This window comes from Salmo salar, chromosome 12 (genome assembly GCF_965601325.2).
Source record: "Salmo salar chromosome 12, fSalSal1, whole genome shotgun sequence".
NCBI classification, from domain to species: domain Eukaryota; kingdom Metazoa; phylum Chordata; class Actinopteri; order Salmoniformes; family Salmonidae; genus Salmo; species Salmo salar.
The window spans coordinates 27,197,385-27,211,874 of record NC_138302.1 but is presented as its reverse complement, the minus strand read 5'-3'; the positions used below and the strand labels follow the sequence as shown (position 1 = coordinate 27,211,874).

The following is a 14,490-nucleotide window of genomic DNA, read 5'->3' as shown; positions in this document are numbered from 1 at the left end:
AGGAAAAGCATGTGGCACGCATCTATGTGCTGCTTTTACGCATGGTTGCAGTAATGCATAAACATTCAATATTGGATAATACATTTCAAATTAATCAATGTTGAGGTATTCTTTGCATATTGTGTCATGACTTCCGCCGAAGTCGGTCCCTCTCCTTGTTCGGGCGGCATTTGGCGGTCGACGTCACCGGCCTTCTAGCCATCGCCAATCCACTTTTCATTTTCCATTTGTTTTGTCTTTGTTTTACACACCTGGTTTTATTCCCCAGTTACATGTTCATTATTTAACCCTCTGTTTTCCCGATGGTTTTTGTGCGTGATTGTTTTATGTATGTTCGGTCCGTTATTGTGGGCTCGGTATTACGACATGTTATTGGAATATTTGAGTAAAGTTACTTGTGTTACTCATCTCTGCTGTCCTGCGCCTGACTCCTCTGCACCAGCTACACCCAGACCACTACAGATTGTTTATGGCCAGAGTGTCTGGTAAACAGAATCTAATTTCCATTCCGATTCCAAACACGGCATAATGCCATTCTGTGTAAAGAATACCATCTCAATGCGCCCGAGTTTGTCACAATGCTGACGCATCACATGGAACTCCAGAACCCAAGAGATAAGTTCAGAAATGTCAAGAATTCAACAGTTCTTGCTTGACAAACAATGAGAGAGACAGCATTATGGCAAGCTTTTCATTCATCGTCCTTGAAGACAGACATTGTTCCATTAAGGACAACGAAGTCAATTCAGGTAGAAACAATTCAATTAATTTACATCTTGAAACTTCAATATTAATTGAAGGTTGAATTATTAGTTGAAAGGAAATATAAAATAAAATGTAGGTTAAGATGACTTGGGGCATTTGTTGTTAGTTACCAATCAATGTAAACATGCAAAATTAAGTTATAAACGTAAACTATGTCCAATTATCTCTCCTTTGTACCAAAGTGTGCATTTGTTCACTTCACTGATTTCAAAGGAAATTACTGGTATAATAAATATAGTTAGACTCCCACTAGCCCATGACTCCACCAATCCAATGTTTTAGATTTGTGGGAAGTAATGAACAAGTACACAATTCAGGAGAAATTAGATATTATTGGGACACACTTGTAATTTACCTTTAGTAAAAAGGAGAATATTCCTTGTTTATAATACAACAAATCAGTTATGTTTACCCTGTTGTTACCATATTGTTTCTTTCAGGGTGGATCTCAATGGTGACCCAACTCAACGCCCTTGACAGTCCAGAGTCAGAGAGTCAGAACGTCCATCAGAGCTTTCCAGAGTTACTTGGCGACAAGTACCACTACACGAATGCCATTGACAGCTCTCTGCTCTGGACTATTGGGTACACCCCCTACATTCCCCCAGCTCTGAAAGGAAGAAGCTTCCCCTCTGTCAAGAGCTTCTTCCTGGATGAGTGGGAGCCACTGACACTCCTGCAGACTCCTCAGGTTCTGTCCACCAGTGTTTCCATCGAGGAAGACAACCTGATCCAGCCTGCTGCAGGCCTAGTGTCTCAGGTTCTGTCCACTAATGTTGCCATCGTGGAGAATGACTTGATCCAGTCTGCTGCAGGCCTAGTGTCTCAGGTTCTGTCCACCAGTGTTTCCATCGTGGAGAATGACCTGATCCAGTCTGCTGCAGGCCTAGTGTCTCAGGTTCTGTCCACCAGTGTTGCCATCGTGGAGAATGACCTGATCCAGTCTGCTGCAGGCCTAGTGTCTCAGGATCTGTCCACCAGTGTTTCCATTGTGGAAAATGACCTGATCCAGTCTGCTGCATGCCTAGTGTCTCAGGTTCTGTCCACCAGTGTTACCATCATAGAGAATGACCTGATCCAGTCTGCTGCAGGCCTAGTGTCTCAGGTTCTGTCCACCAGTGTTACCATCATGGAGAATGACTTGATCCAGTCTGCTGCAGGCCTAGTGTCACAGGTGCTGTCCACCAGCATTTCCATTGTGGAGAATGACCTAATCCAGTTTGCTGCAGGTCTAGTGTCTCAGGACCTGTCTACCAGTGTTGTCATCATGGAGAAAGACCCCATCCAGTCTGCTACAAACCTAATGTCTCAGGATGATGACTCCACCCTGAGAGCCTCCAACCAACCTGAGGTCCTTGTGGCTGATGTCTCAACCAAGAGAAGTAGACTAGTCATGACTATTTCTATGGTTTCAACCAAGAGTTGCCTTGTTGCTTTACATGAAGTTGATGCTAGTGCTACAAGCCTGGAGCAATCTGCTGAGAAAATGTCTACCTCTACTACTGATGTCAACGACATCTCAACTGCTGCTTCCAAGAAGAAGAAGAGGTGTGGATTATTCTCATCTCTCTGGAGAGCTCTCAGGTGGAAGAACAAGAAGCCTGTAAGTACTAAGTCATACGGTTATACTCTGTTGTACTGTTATACTTATTAACTTATCAACTGTTTTGATACTGATATCCAGTGTAGTGCCTTTTATTTATTTTGTCTCTATTTTCTATCTTTCCTTTCTTTAGGCTAAAGTGGCTTCCAAGAAGGAGGACATCTAGGTGAGGACACTCACTGCTGAAGGCACCCACAATGATGCTTCTGTTTCTCCTCACCCCCCCCCCCACCCCCCCCCCCCCACCCCCCCACCACCACCACCACCACCACGCCAACCTATACATTTTAATAGTCAGTAAACCTTTTTGTGTTGCATTTGAATGTGTTTGGAATCTTAATTCATCTTAACATCTCTAATGAGAGTCATTTTCATAGTCATGTTACACATATGGATTTATCATCAAATGTCATAGAATACAACCACCGCTGCAGGGGTTTAGCAGTTCAACTTCAGTACTCAATTAATCACTGATTGACTTTCAACTCAGAATTGAGAAAACTGAGGCAAAGATGGAAGAAAACGGTGTCTTTTAGAAACATGTAAGTCGCTCTGGATAAAAGTGTCTGCTAAATCACTAAAATGTAAATGTAACAATGTGGAAAGATTGAAAACAACAATTGACATTCTGTTTCAATATAACTGCAATCACTTGTCAGCGCCATTTTTTATTTATTATTACATGCATTCTTGCTCGTAACCTCTAGATGGAGTAGCAAGCAAAGTTATGATGATTCACCCTCACTTATAATTATGCTTTTATTAGCGGTTGGATGTGAGGGCATGCTCATATTAGGAATTCCTGTAGGAGTTCCTACCCTATTCCATGAATAAGCATGATATTTTTATATTTCATGAGTTGTCTACGGCAGGGGGTCTCAAAGTGGGGTCTGCAGGGGGTCCATGGTCAGACCAAAAATAAATAAATAATAAATCATTTTTTAAGTAAATATTAGCAACATAGCTAAACAGATTAAACTAATTTTGGTCAAGGGATCTGTGAAATTAGTTTAGAGGGTGTAATCCAATACAATGCAATATTATTCATATACAAATTACGTTATTAACCATGGGCAACATGGGCCTGGGAGGCTCACAGGGATATTGGTATCCACAGTACACCAGCATTATATATTTTTCTACTAAATACTTATTGTATTTTTTTTTTTTTACATAAAAGCACTGTAATGTAAACTTTAAAACTGCATAATTTTCTCTCTGATAAGAAGAGGGCCCGAGGTGCTTGAGACTTAGTTCATCCGGCCATGCCCTGCCAAAGTCATAGTAAAACTCCTTGTATTCTTTTTTAAAGTTGTGTTCTGATTACAAGGGGATCCCTGATGAATTTGCTATCAGAAAAGGGGTCCCCAGTCCCATAAAGTTTGACAACCCCTGGTCTACGACCCTGAGAGCCTCCAACCAAACTGATTTCCATGTGGGTGATGCTTCAACCAAGAGAAAGCGAAAGACCATTACTATTGATGCTACCAGCCTGGATCAGTCTGCAGAGATGTCTACCTCTACCACTGATGACAACATAATGTCTTCACCTGACACCAAGCAGAAGAAAAATAAAACCGGATCCTTCACAGCTCTCCAGAGAGTTTTTAGAAGGAAGAACAAGAAGCCTGTCAGTAATACTCATACTATCATACTCTGTAATACTGTTAATCATTAAACTAGGTTGATACTAGCTATTTTCAGAGCTTTTTCTCTATTTTCTACCTTTCCTTTTTCAGGCTAAAGTGACTTCCATGAAAGTGGAAAACATCCAGAAGGATGAGAACATCACCTCTTGCGATGCTCACGGCTGCTGTTTCTCTTCTTTTTTCCCCATCCCTCCTTTCACTCTAACCCCACTCCCCCCTGTTTTATCTTTAGTAAATGTATTTTTTTTTTGCTATTTCAGTTTGAATGTGTTTTGTTTATCATTGAAACCACAGTCAATTTCAAAAGAGTGTCATACCGCAACTCTCTTCATTTATGAATCTCTAAATCTAGAACCAAACCAGGAACACAGGGGTTACTTGACTTTTTAGTCATAGACCTACGTTGATATCACAGTTACATTCTAGCCTACAGTGATAACAATATTGTCAAGGGGAAAGTGAACAGTATAGACATACAGATAACTGCCAAAATAAGAGAAACACCAACATAAAGTTTCTTAATAGGGTGTTAGGCCACCACAAGCCAAAACAGCTTCAATGCACCTTGGCATAGATTCTACAAGTGTCTGGAACTCTGTTGGAGGGACACAACACCATTTTTCCATGAGAAATTCCATAATTTGATGTTTTGCTGATTGTGGTGGAAAACAGCTCCAGAATCTCCCATAAGTGTTCAATTGGGTTGAGATCTGACAGATTTACGTTTACTATGTTAGGTCTAGTCTATGAAACCAGGCTGGATCTGGTGACTGAGACGGCCATGGCATATGGTTTACATCATGTTCATGCTCATCAAACCATTTAGTGACCACTCGTGCCCTGTGGATGGGGGCATTGTCATCCTATGGGGGGCATAGCCATGGTAGCCAAAATAATGGCCTACCCAGCATTTTTATACCAGCCATGTCGTTCAAGGTTAACGTTGAAAATTGGACGTCTATCCATGTCCTGAGGATGGGAAATGCCTTCATAACCGGCTACTAGGGGCAACAGTGAGTGCTACTACGATCAAATAGGTGGTGGACCCCATGACTTAGGATCTGAAGGTTGTATGTTTGATCACATTCGTGGAAACTGTACTTTTTATTTCGGGTTTTGGGTTTTAACGCTCAACCAAACCTTAACCATTTGTAAAGAGTGCCTGAACTTTACTTAACCCTTAACTTCAAAATTTGACATTTGGAGCAACTTCAAAATTGTAAGTTTGGAGAACTAATTCTGTGAGAGCTTGTTGTTTTACACATGCATGACCCTAAGCATAATGGGATGTTAAATGCTTAATTAACTCAGAAACCACACCTGTGAGGAAGCACCTGCTTTCAATATACTTTGTATCCTTCATTTACTCAAGTGTTTGCATTATTTTGGCAGTTACTTGTACACATTGAATTGTAAGGCTACCAAATATGTACAGTGGCTTGCGAAAATATTCACCCCCTTGGCATTTTTCCTATTTTGTTGCCTTACAACCTGGAAGTAAAAATTTTTTGGGGGGGTTTGTATCATTTGATTTACACAACATGCCTACCACTTTGAAGATACAAAATATTTTTTATTGTGAAACAAACAAGAATAAGACAAAAAACTGAAAACTTGAGCGTGCATAACTATTCATCCCCCCAATGTCAATACTTTGTAGAGCCACCTTTTGCAGCAATTACAGCTGCAAGTCTCTTGGGATATGTCTCTTTAAGCTTGGCACATTTAGCCACTGGGATTTTTGCCCATTCTTCAAGGCAAAACTGCTCCAGCTCCTTCAAGTTGGATGGGTTCCGCTGGTATACAGCAATCTTTAAGTCATACCACCGATTCTCAATTGGATTGAGGTCTGAGCTTTGACTAGGCCATTCCAAGACATTTAAATGTTTCCCCTTAAACCACTCAAGTGTTGTTTTAGTAGTATGCTTAGGGTCATTGTCCTGCTGGAAGGTGAACCTCCGTCCCACTCTCAAATCTCTGGAAGACTGAAACACGTTTCCTTCAAGAATTTCCCTGTATTTAGCAACATCCATCATTCCTTCAATTCTGACCAGTTTCCCAGTCCCTGCTGATGAAAAACATCCCCACAGCATGATGCTGCCACCACCATGTCTCACTGTGGGGCTGGTGTTCTCGGTGTGATGAGAGGTGTTGGGTTTGCGCCAGACATAGCGTTTTCCTCGATGGCCAAAAAGCTCAATTTTAGTCTCATCTGACCAGAGTACCTTCTTCCATATGTTTGGGGAGTCTCCTACATGCCTTTTGGCGAACACTAAACGTGTTTGCTTATTTTTTCTTTAAGCAATGGCTTTTTTCTGGCCACTCTTCCTTAAAGCCCAGCTCTGTAGAGTGTATGGCTTAAAGTGGTCCTATGGACAAATACGCCAATCTCTACTGTGGAGCTTTGCAGCTCCTTCAGGGTTATCTTTGGTCTTTTTGTTGCCTCTCTGATTAATGCCCTCCTTGCCTGGTCCGTGAGTTTTGGTGGGCGGCCCTCTCTTGGGAGGTTTCTTGTGGTGCCATATTCTTTCCATTTTTTTTTATAATGGATTTAATGGTGCTCCGTGGGATGTTCAAAGTTTCAGATATTTTTTTATAACCCAACCCTGATCTGTACTTCTCCACAACTTTGACCCTGACCTGTTTGGAGAGCTCCTTGGTCTTCATGGTGCCGCTTAGTGGTATTGCAGACTCTGGGGCCTTTCAGAACAGGTGTATATATATATATATATATATATATATATATATATTGAGATCATGTGACAGATCATGTGACACTTAGATTGAACACAGGTGGACTTTATTTAGCTAGTTATGTGACTTCTGAAGGTAATTGGTCGCACCAGATCTTATTTAGGGGCTTCATGGCAAAGGCGGTGAATACATATGCACACACCACTTTTCCGTTAGAATTTTTTTTTTAAGTAATTTTTTTCATTTCACTTCAGCAATTTGGACTATTTTGTGCATGTCCATTACATGAAATCCAAATAAAAATCAATTTAAATTACAGGTTGTAATGCAACAAAATAGGAAAAACGCCAAGGGGGATGAATACTTTTCCAAGGCACTGTAAGACCACTCTGAGATGATTGATAGAATCCGACCACTAGGTGGCAGTGGCACCATACTTACAGGAGTAGGGAAACTTCCAATTTATATAGGAGAGCTTTTGGGCGAGCGAGTGAGTGAGTGTTTAACCAGAAGATGGCAGCCTTTGAAAATGTGTATATTTTTTACTAATCTAATTCAACCCATCAGACGTCATACATTACATTTTCACATGAAACCTCTCAGAATGAGCAACAGCCTCAAGACACGCACGCATACACACACTCACACACACATAGAGAATATATTTGACATTTCTTTATTATTTTGGAACTTTTGTGAGTCTAATGTATACTGTATACTGTTTACTATCTATTTCACTTGCTTTGGCAATGTAAACATATGTTTACCATGCCAATAAAGCCCCTTGAATTGAAATTGAAATTGAGAGAGAAAGAGAGCGAGAGAGAGAACGAGAGAGCAAGAGAGCAAGAGAGCAAGAGATAGAGAAATTAGGTTTTGTGTAGTGGTAAAGCTCCCGGTTTAAATCGGTGACATTTTGAGATCATTAAGATCTGTCTGCTCAGCGGTGTGCCATCAGAAAACTGGACAGGCAATTTCTGTTTGCTGGAAATAGCTAAGCTAACTCGTTCTGCGTCTTTGGTTTTAATACAGTGCAGGCAAGTCAGCGGCAGCAGAGGAGAGAAAATATTTCCAAGGTTGGGGTATATATTTTTTACCAAACCTATATGCTCCCCTCCTAAATCACATGCCTCGTGCGAATGATCATCTACAATTTGATTAATATGCAAATGAGAAGCAAACAGTTCCATTTGAGCCTTCAGCGTGGACTAATTAATCAACAGTTAAAGGAAATTAATACATACATCAATTCTGTCAGGAACATGCTTAGTTCAATCGCCCGTAAAATTGAAGTTTGAAGTATTAACTGGTTCTCAAGGAACGGTATGATTAAAACTTTGGTATTCATCCCTATTTAGAGACTTTCACTGACAACTCCATACCTGAGTATTTTGTACGATTTTGACTTTTGGTGCAGCTAACGATTTATGTAGGTTATTCTCATGATTTATGTAGGTTATTCATAGAATAGACACATAACACATGTGTAGATAATGTGCATTATATCTTCAGATAAAATATAAAAGTCTAAAAAGATTGCTTGTACCTGTGGCTATGACAATTTTCTAGTTTGATATAAATTGGCCTATAAAAAATGGAACATGGGTTGATATCAGTTTAGATTGAAAACTTTGCTAACATATACTTCTCCTTATTAGGCTACATTTATCATGAGCTTCAGAGATAAGTTATTCCTGCTTTTCTTGTAATAAATGTTTGCACAATGAGAAAAAAAAAGAAATAGACAGATAAATGAAGGGACCACAGAAAGGGAGGAAAAATAGATGAAAAGAGAGAGAGTTTGGTGGCCAGCCCCATTGTTTCAGCAGGGACTCATGCATCAAACTTCAATTTTCCGGACGATTGAATTAGTGATTTTTTTCCATCTTCAACTGAAATACACTTAAGACCAAGGGATTAATTACCAAGAACTGGTCCTACTGACTGTCGTATTAGTTATCGCCTTGACAACCGCTCATAAAATAAGCAAGTGAAATCCATAAACTTAGCCTGCCTTAACACTCTCCTCTCTCCCCGACCATAAATATGCTTTATTCAGAATAGGCGTGAGTGATATAAGGAGGTGGGGAGAATTCGAGCACGTTTATTTTTTTCTTCATCAAAAAAGCAGGGGGTTTATTTGGCGACCACGCGCGCAGTCAAGTCAAGTAGCCCATCAATGCTCGCGCCGTTGTTTGTGTGGGTAGCCTTAACCTTTGTGTGTGTTGGTGTGGTCATATAGCCTACCCATATCCAAATATTATTGGAGAATCCTACAGTAGCCTAACATTGTCATCGGAATAAAATTGTATGTGGTTGTCCAGCTAATTAATTACGGCTTTGAGAATAGTCTGCTGCGTATTATTCAATTCTTGTCAAACCGTCAGTGTTAGCTAAAAGAATCGACCCTCATCCAAATAAATTCAACAATTTTGTTGGTTGTGTTGATAGTTTCTCCCACATTATTTCAGTCAATAATTTACTTTATATAAGTAGCTTACGTGCTCCCATTGTAATAACAGTGTTATTGAATATTGTAACGATTTATGAATATTTTTATTTACATTTTTTAGGGAAGCTTAATTTGAAATTCAGATCAAAGTCCAGACACAGGTAGGTTTTCAATGTTAGTAAGGCTAATATAATTATAAAAAGGCTAATTGAAAAATAACAAATATAGAAATTCTTATTATTCTTATTATTAGCATTAGCCTTTTAGGCCTACTACCTATTTATTTTAGTATAGATGAGAAGCTATAGGCCTACAAATTGTATATATCACACGTTATAGGCTATAATAGAGTTGGATGATAAAACTCATGCGAACAGCTTCCAAAAGGTATTGAAAAGAAAATCCCCTCCTTAAAAGGACGGAGGGTTAAACAAGGCTCTTCTAGATCAAAAAGAAAGCTTTTCTTTATGACTTTTTCTCACATCACCATGTTTTCAGCTTCATTAAACTCCGCAAAGACAAAGGAAATAAAGTGAGAAGAAGAAAAAGACATGAGAAGAAAAGCAACGAAAGACTCCTTTAACTAGACTTTGGCATAAATGTCACACTCTAAACTCTTTATGACTCGGGCTACTTAACATGAAAAACACTCTCACACAAAATGTGCCGCATTTTGTTGTTTAGAAAAACGTTCCTGGACAAAAGTCAAACATATTATTTCAGGGCCTAAAAAGGGAAGAAAGACAAGTGGCTGGACAAAAAAAGAGCCATTTTCATTGTAATTCATTGACTTGTTCCAAATGCCAGGCTAAAAAGGCAAAGAAAGGAGGCTAGACATTAATGGTCGCAGATGCCCTCGCGAAGAGAAGGGCCTGTGTATGCATTGCGGCCTTTGTTCGCTGGGAGTTAAACAGTTTAAAAGGAGGGTTAAGTCAATCCATCAAATTGTCTGAAATTGTGAGGAAAATTCAAAAACCATATGGCCTCCAAACGTTTGAGTCCTTTTTGTGCGGTGGGACACACTTGTCTCAGCATTGCTGCCTGCGGGAGACCGGGCGGGCTCCATTGTGACTTGTCACATCGGGGAAGGCATCTCATTTGTCCCCAGTTTTCATGCTTTGCGCTCAAAATTATGGCCTCGTCCCGCAGCCCCGCAGAACAAAAAAACACCCATAAAGGCTCAGGAAAACTGGCCCAAAACTTTGTGTTTTTGTGGCATCCCAGACCCTCTTTTCTCCCCCAGCACCAGATTTGCGATTCTCACATAAATTTCGTCCCGAATGGGGAAACACGTTGCCGGGTCAAGAAGCCAAGACACGCATTTAGCAGTTTGAAAGAGAGTGAGATGGCTGAGCCACAAAATGTTTCGAGTATCCTCACAAATGGGATACAATGGAACAAAAAATATTGAAGTATTATAAGGGATCATGGTTGCTAAATAGGCTACTCTAAACGTCCATAATATAGGCCTGCATTGAATTAGCTTCATAAAGGATTTCAGTCCTCCCCCTTGATTCTACATATAGTCACCATTTTTACTAGGACTAAATATCGAAATTATAATCTATCAGTATAATAATGACATAAACAGCGTGTTGAGAAAAGCCATTTTATTTCCATAGTATATACATTACCGAATGTGCATTGGTTTTCAAATATTGTCCTGATTTTAGAAAGGCACTTACAGGTGTACAAAACATAACAAACCTATTCAACCATAGAGTACTCTATTGTATCCAAACAAATGAATATATTCCTACGGTCCAGTAACTGTAGCTCCATGTCGAAATATCACCGCAGTATTTTGCATTTTTATAACCTTTGTTTGATCATTTCTCTATAAAACGCATAACTTGGTTTTCGATCCTTTGAATTTGCCTTTCGTATCATGCAATGCAGCATAAGGATTATGGTTGGTGTAAATATGACTAGCTAATTATGTAAACGCTGTATACAAACGGGATGAACTAGACCTATATGTATGATAAGGTATGTCTCAAAAAATAAACAAGCGATATAATTTAAAAGGAAAAATAAATAGATATGATCAACAAAACAAAACATGCATTTCAACATGCAAAACCTATCGAAAATATTTCATAACTGACATACTTTAAGCATATGACATGGTGTTACATAAATATGAACAAGGATCAATGTGTGCGCGCGGGCGCGCGTGTGTGTGTGTGTGAGAGAGAGAGAGAGAGAGAGAGAGAGAGAGAGAGAGAAAGAAAATAACTCAAAGAGGTGTGTGTGTGTCTGATAAACAATTACATGTTTCAAAATAATAGCATTATCTTTAGTTCTGATTATGAAACCTATATTGCTTTCATTGACATTTGAAGACAAAGAGGAAACTGTCCGACTGCTGATGAATACAATTGAATATAGCACTGCGTAGGCTATTTGTTGTACTGTTCATGCTTACTATGAATATCTGTGTGCCGATACAAAAGTCACAGCAGATTAGTAAATGTTCTGAGATGTTGTACGGATATCAGCAGGGAAAAGTTACAATCGTAGTAAGGATTGTTACTGCTTTTTGTCGTAATTTTTGTATTTCATTATCCCACTGCGCAATCAGTCATCCACATCAATTTCTAGGTCTTCGTCGTCCTCTGAGCATTCTTTACTTGTTGTGTGGTCTGAAAATGGCGACAGGGGGGACATCCGCAGTTTGCGAGCGAGCTCGTACTCTTGTCCGCCACTCTGCGCGGGAGAATCGGCTCGCGGGTGATGTCCGAGCGTTCCATTGGCGCATTTCTCGAGGTCAGCGAGCTTGGCGAGTTTCTCCAGAGGTACAATACCGTCACCTATAGTTTTGGCCGACTCCACGTCGGCCTTCATCTCCTCCAGATCTCGCTTTAGTTTGGCTCTCCTGTTCTGGAACCACGTGATGACTTGGGCGTTCGTTAGACCCAATTGTTGGGCGATTTGGTCTCGGTCAGCGGGAGACAAATATTTCTGATACAGGAATCTTTTCTCTAATTCGTAGATTTGGTGGTTGGTGAAGGCAGTCCTGGACTTCCTTCGCTTCTTCGGGGTGTTTCTTTGCCCAAAGAGTGTCATTCCGTCTCTCCCTGCACAAACAAAGATAAAATGTTAAGTCAGTGATATTTTGGTGTCATTCTCATGCTGCTAAGGCATTGGCTCTGCAGGGCGTTGAACCCGGAATTAAAAATTTTAAACATATTTTGAGACATTTGACCCCAAATCAATGATCATTTTTAAAATAAGTTATATTAGCCTATATACCAAATATAAACGTAGACGAAATGTTATGCATTCATCATAAAGAGAACAATTGCACAATTCCAGCTGGTAAATTCATGAATAGCCTCTTTTTCACCTTTCCAAATTACGCACAAAAGAGATACAATGTAACATTTTCTGGCAAACAATCTTGTTTAAAACCTAATGTTCAATGCCTATTTTTAGATACAATATTACTTCATTATATTTTCACAGATCAAATGAAAAATAATACATTCCCTTTAAATTGTGCATTGCACTGTTATGAAAGTAATATCGATATAATGATTATAAGGCCATAAATACCATCATATTTACCTTCAGCTGCTTGTAGCACGCTAACTTCGAGCCCCTTGAAGGTTTTGCTAGCTAGTTCTTCCAGGGCGCAGAGTGGTGAGGTTTGTGTGAGCAGTGCCCGGTTGGACAGAGCAGAGATGCTGGACGAACGGTGCTTCTCAGCCGATGAAATCAGGTGTGCTGTCCCACAAATGGTGTAACTTCGTTTCACGGAGGGTTTGTTGAGAATGTCTTGGATACTGAACGGTGTCAGTGGCTTATTCGAGTTTGCAGGCGGAGGAAGATGGTCCAACGGACTTCGCCTCCTATTCTCGACCGCATCACATTTGGCGACTTCTTTGGATGTCATTATTAGTGCCTTAGTCGTTACGCAAGCTAACTTAAGTTTTTTTTTGAATTGCTAACAACGAAAACAACAAACACAGATATCAAATAATATCGAAACTTATCGAAAAAACTGTCACATTACAGTCACCAAATGCACGCCATGGCTGCAAACTTTCTTGCAAAAAGAAACATAAAAAAGCCCTCCTAATTCCAAACCGGGATATCTTCTTGAAAGTATTATTCCACAAAAATACGTACAGACAATCCGAAGGAGAACTGTGCTTCCCTGAAAATGGCAAGGTCCAAAGAAGTTGCAGCAACAACTGACTAACAAGTTAATATTGATTAGGACGTAATCAATTATGTCCCCACTGGCACTTTCGCCCTCTCCCTTTCACTCTCTGACTTTGTTGCAGTCCAGTGCAGGGCTTTTGCGAGTGGGATGCTTCCAATAATTACAAGGCATGGCTTGAAGGAGGAGGAGCCGGTTGGAATTATAACGGGTTGCGCTCTTATCATCTTTGGGTCTAAATTAGTCGTTGGGTGAGATATCAGAATAGGCCTTACGGTAAATGAGCAAGAGAGAGTGTGCAGTCAATGGGGGATTAAATCGCATTGCGTATTTAAGTATAGTATTACAGTAATAAAGTATGTGCGATTTTTTTTTGAAAATAGATAATTTGAACGTTTCCAATGTGAATATTGGAAATTATTTCAATGATTCTGAAATTGGTAAAATTATGCTATGCTGTGGATTAAGAAGTAATTACTAGTTAGTACAGAAAGGGCATTTTCCTCCACCAAAAGCGATGGTTTTGGATGAGCCTTTATTTTCTGAAGGCAATATGGATCTAGGCAATATATCAGGACTGATGATACACTCCTTCAGGGCGGGGGAGTGAGGTGAGGAGGAGAGGGGGAGAGGAGGAGAGGGGAGGAGAGGGGGAGAGAGGAGCAGCATGCATCCCTCTCAGCCTAGCCAAATCCGGGTCATAACTCACGCGAAAGGGACCTTTTACATCATCAGCTAGATATTTCATCTCGAATCAAATCTCTCTTCGGGTCCTCCCGGTCCTCGAGCTAGCGGTGGCATGATGCTTTATTTTGCTTCCGTTCTGAAAGACAGCCGACGGGTCATCTGCATACAGGAACGAACGATACATAATATATTTCGGTGACGTAGCCTACTTCTGCATTTCGTTTTTTTTAAATGATCAACTCTTAGGTTATTTTTCAGTCTGAATATCAAACTATTTCCGTATAATATGTGGGACGTTGTGGAATAATATGATAACTCAACATGAATGCAATAAATAAGATTATAATACATTTAAATTACTATTAATATTATTTTAAGGTTAGTATTAGTATTCGTATTATAAGTCATATTATATAAGGCCTATTATAATAGTTATGCATACTATTACAACGTTATTATCAATTTGTGAATT

At 39.8% G+C, this 14,490-nt stretch overlaps 2 protein-coding genes across 2 annotated transcripts; one reads left to right on the top strand and one right to left on the bottom strand.

Moving 5' to 3' along the window:
• The first annotated feature begins 663 nt into the window (after positions 1-663).
• On the top strand, positions 664-2,534 carry LOC106588801 (uncharacterized). The gene is made up of 3 exons (XM_014178240.3): positions 664-749; positions 1,206-2,368; positions 2,502-2,534. The coding sequence occupies exons 1-3, from the start codon at positions 680-682 to the stop codon at positions 2,532-2,534; spliced, it is 1,266 nt and encodes a 421-aa protein (XP_014033715.1). The 5' UTR covers positions 664-679.
• An 8,224-nt stretch (positions 2,535-10,758) lies between these two features.
• LOC106588738 (transcription factor LBX1) lies at positions 10,759-13,454 on the bottom strand. Its single transcript, XM_014178062.3, has 2 exons — positions 12,734-13,454; positions 10,759-12,243 (listed from the first exon to the last, which is right to left on the bottom strand). The coding sequence occupies exons 1-2, from the start codon at positions 13,059-13,061 to the stop codon at positions 11,744-11,746; spliced, it is 828 nt and encodes a 275-aa protein (XP_014033537.1). The 5' UTR covers positions 13,062-13,454; the 3' UTR covers positions 10,759-11,743.
• Between the last annotated feature and the right edge of the window lie 1,036 nt (positions 13,455-14,490).

Excerpts from the sequence above, each read along its gene's own strand:
- LOC106588801 (XM_014178240.3), top strand. The coding sequence starts at position 680 with ATGGCAAGCTTTTCATTCATCGTCCTTGAAGACAGACATTGTTCCATT. Across the intron at positions 750-1,205 it reads GGACAACGAAGTCAATTCAG|GGTGGATCTCAATGGTGACC; the intron begins GTAGAAACAATT and ends TGTTTCTTTCAG. Across the intron at positions 2,369-2,501 it reads GGTGGAAGAACAAGAAGCCT|GCTAAAGTGGCTTCCAAGAA; the intron begins GTAAGTACTAAG and ends TCCTTTCTTTAG.
- LOC106588738 (XM_014178062.3), bottom strand. The coding sequence starts at position 13,061 with ATGACATCCAAAGAAGTCGCCAAATGTGATGCGGTCGAGAATAGGAGG. Across the intron at positions 12,244-12,733 it reads CGTGCTACAAGCAGCTGAAG|GGAGAGACGGAATGACACTC; the intron begins GTAAATATGATG and ends TTGTTTGTGCAG.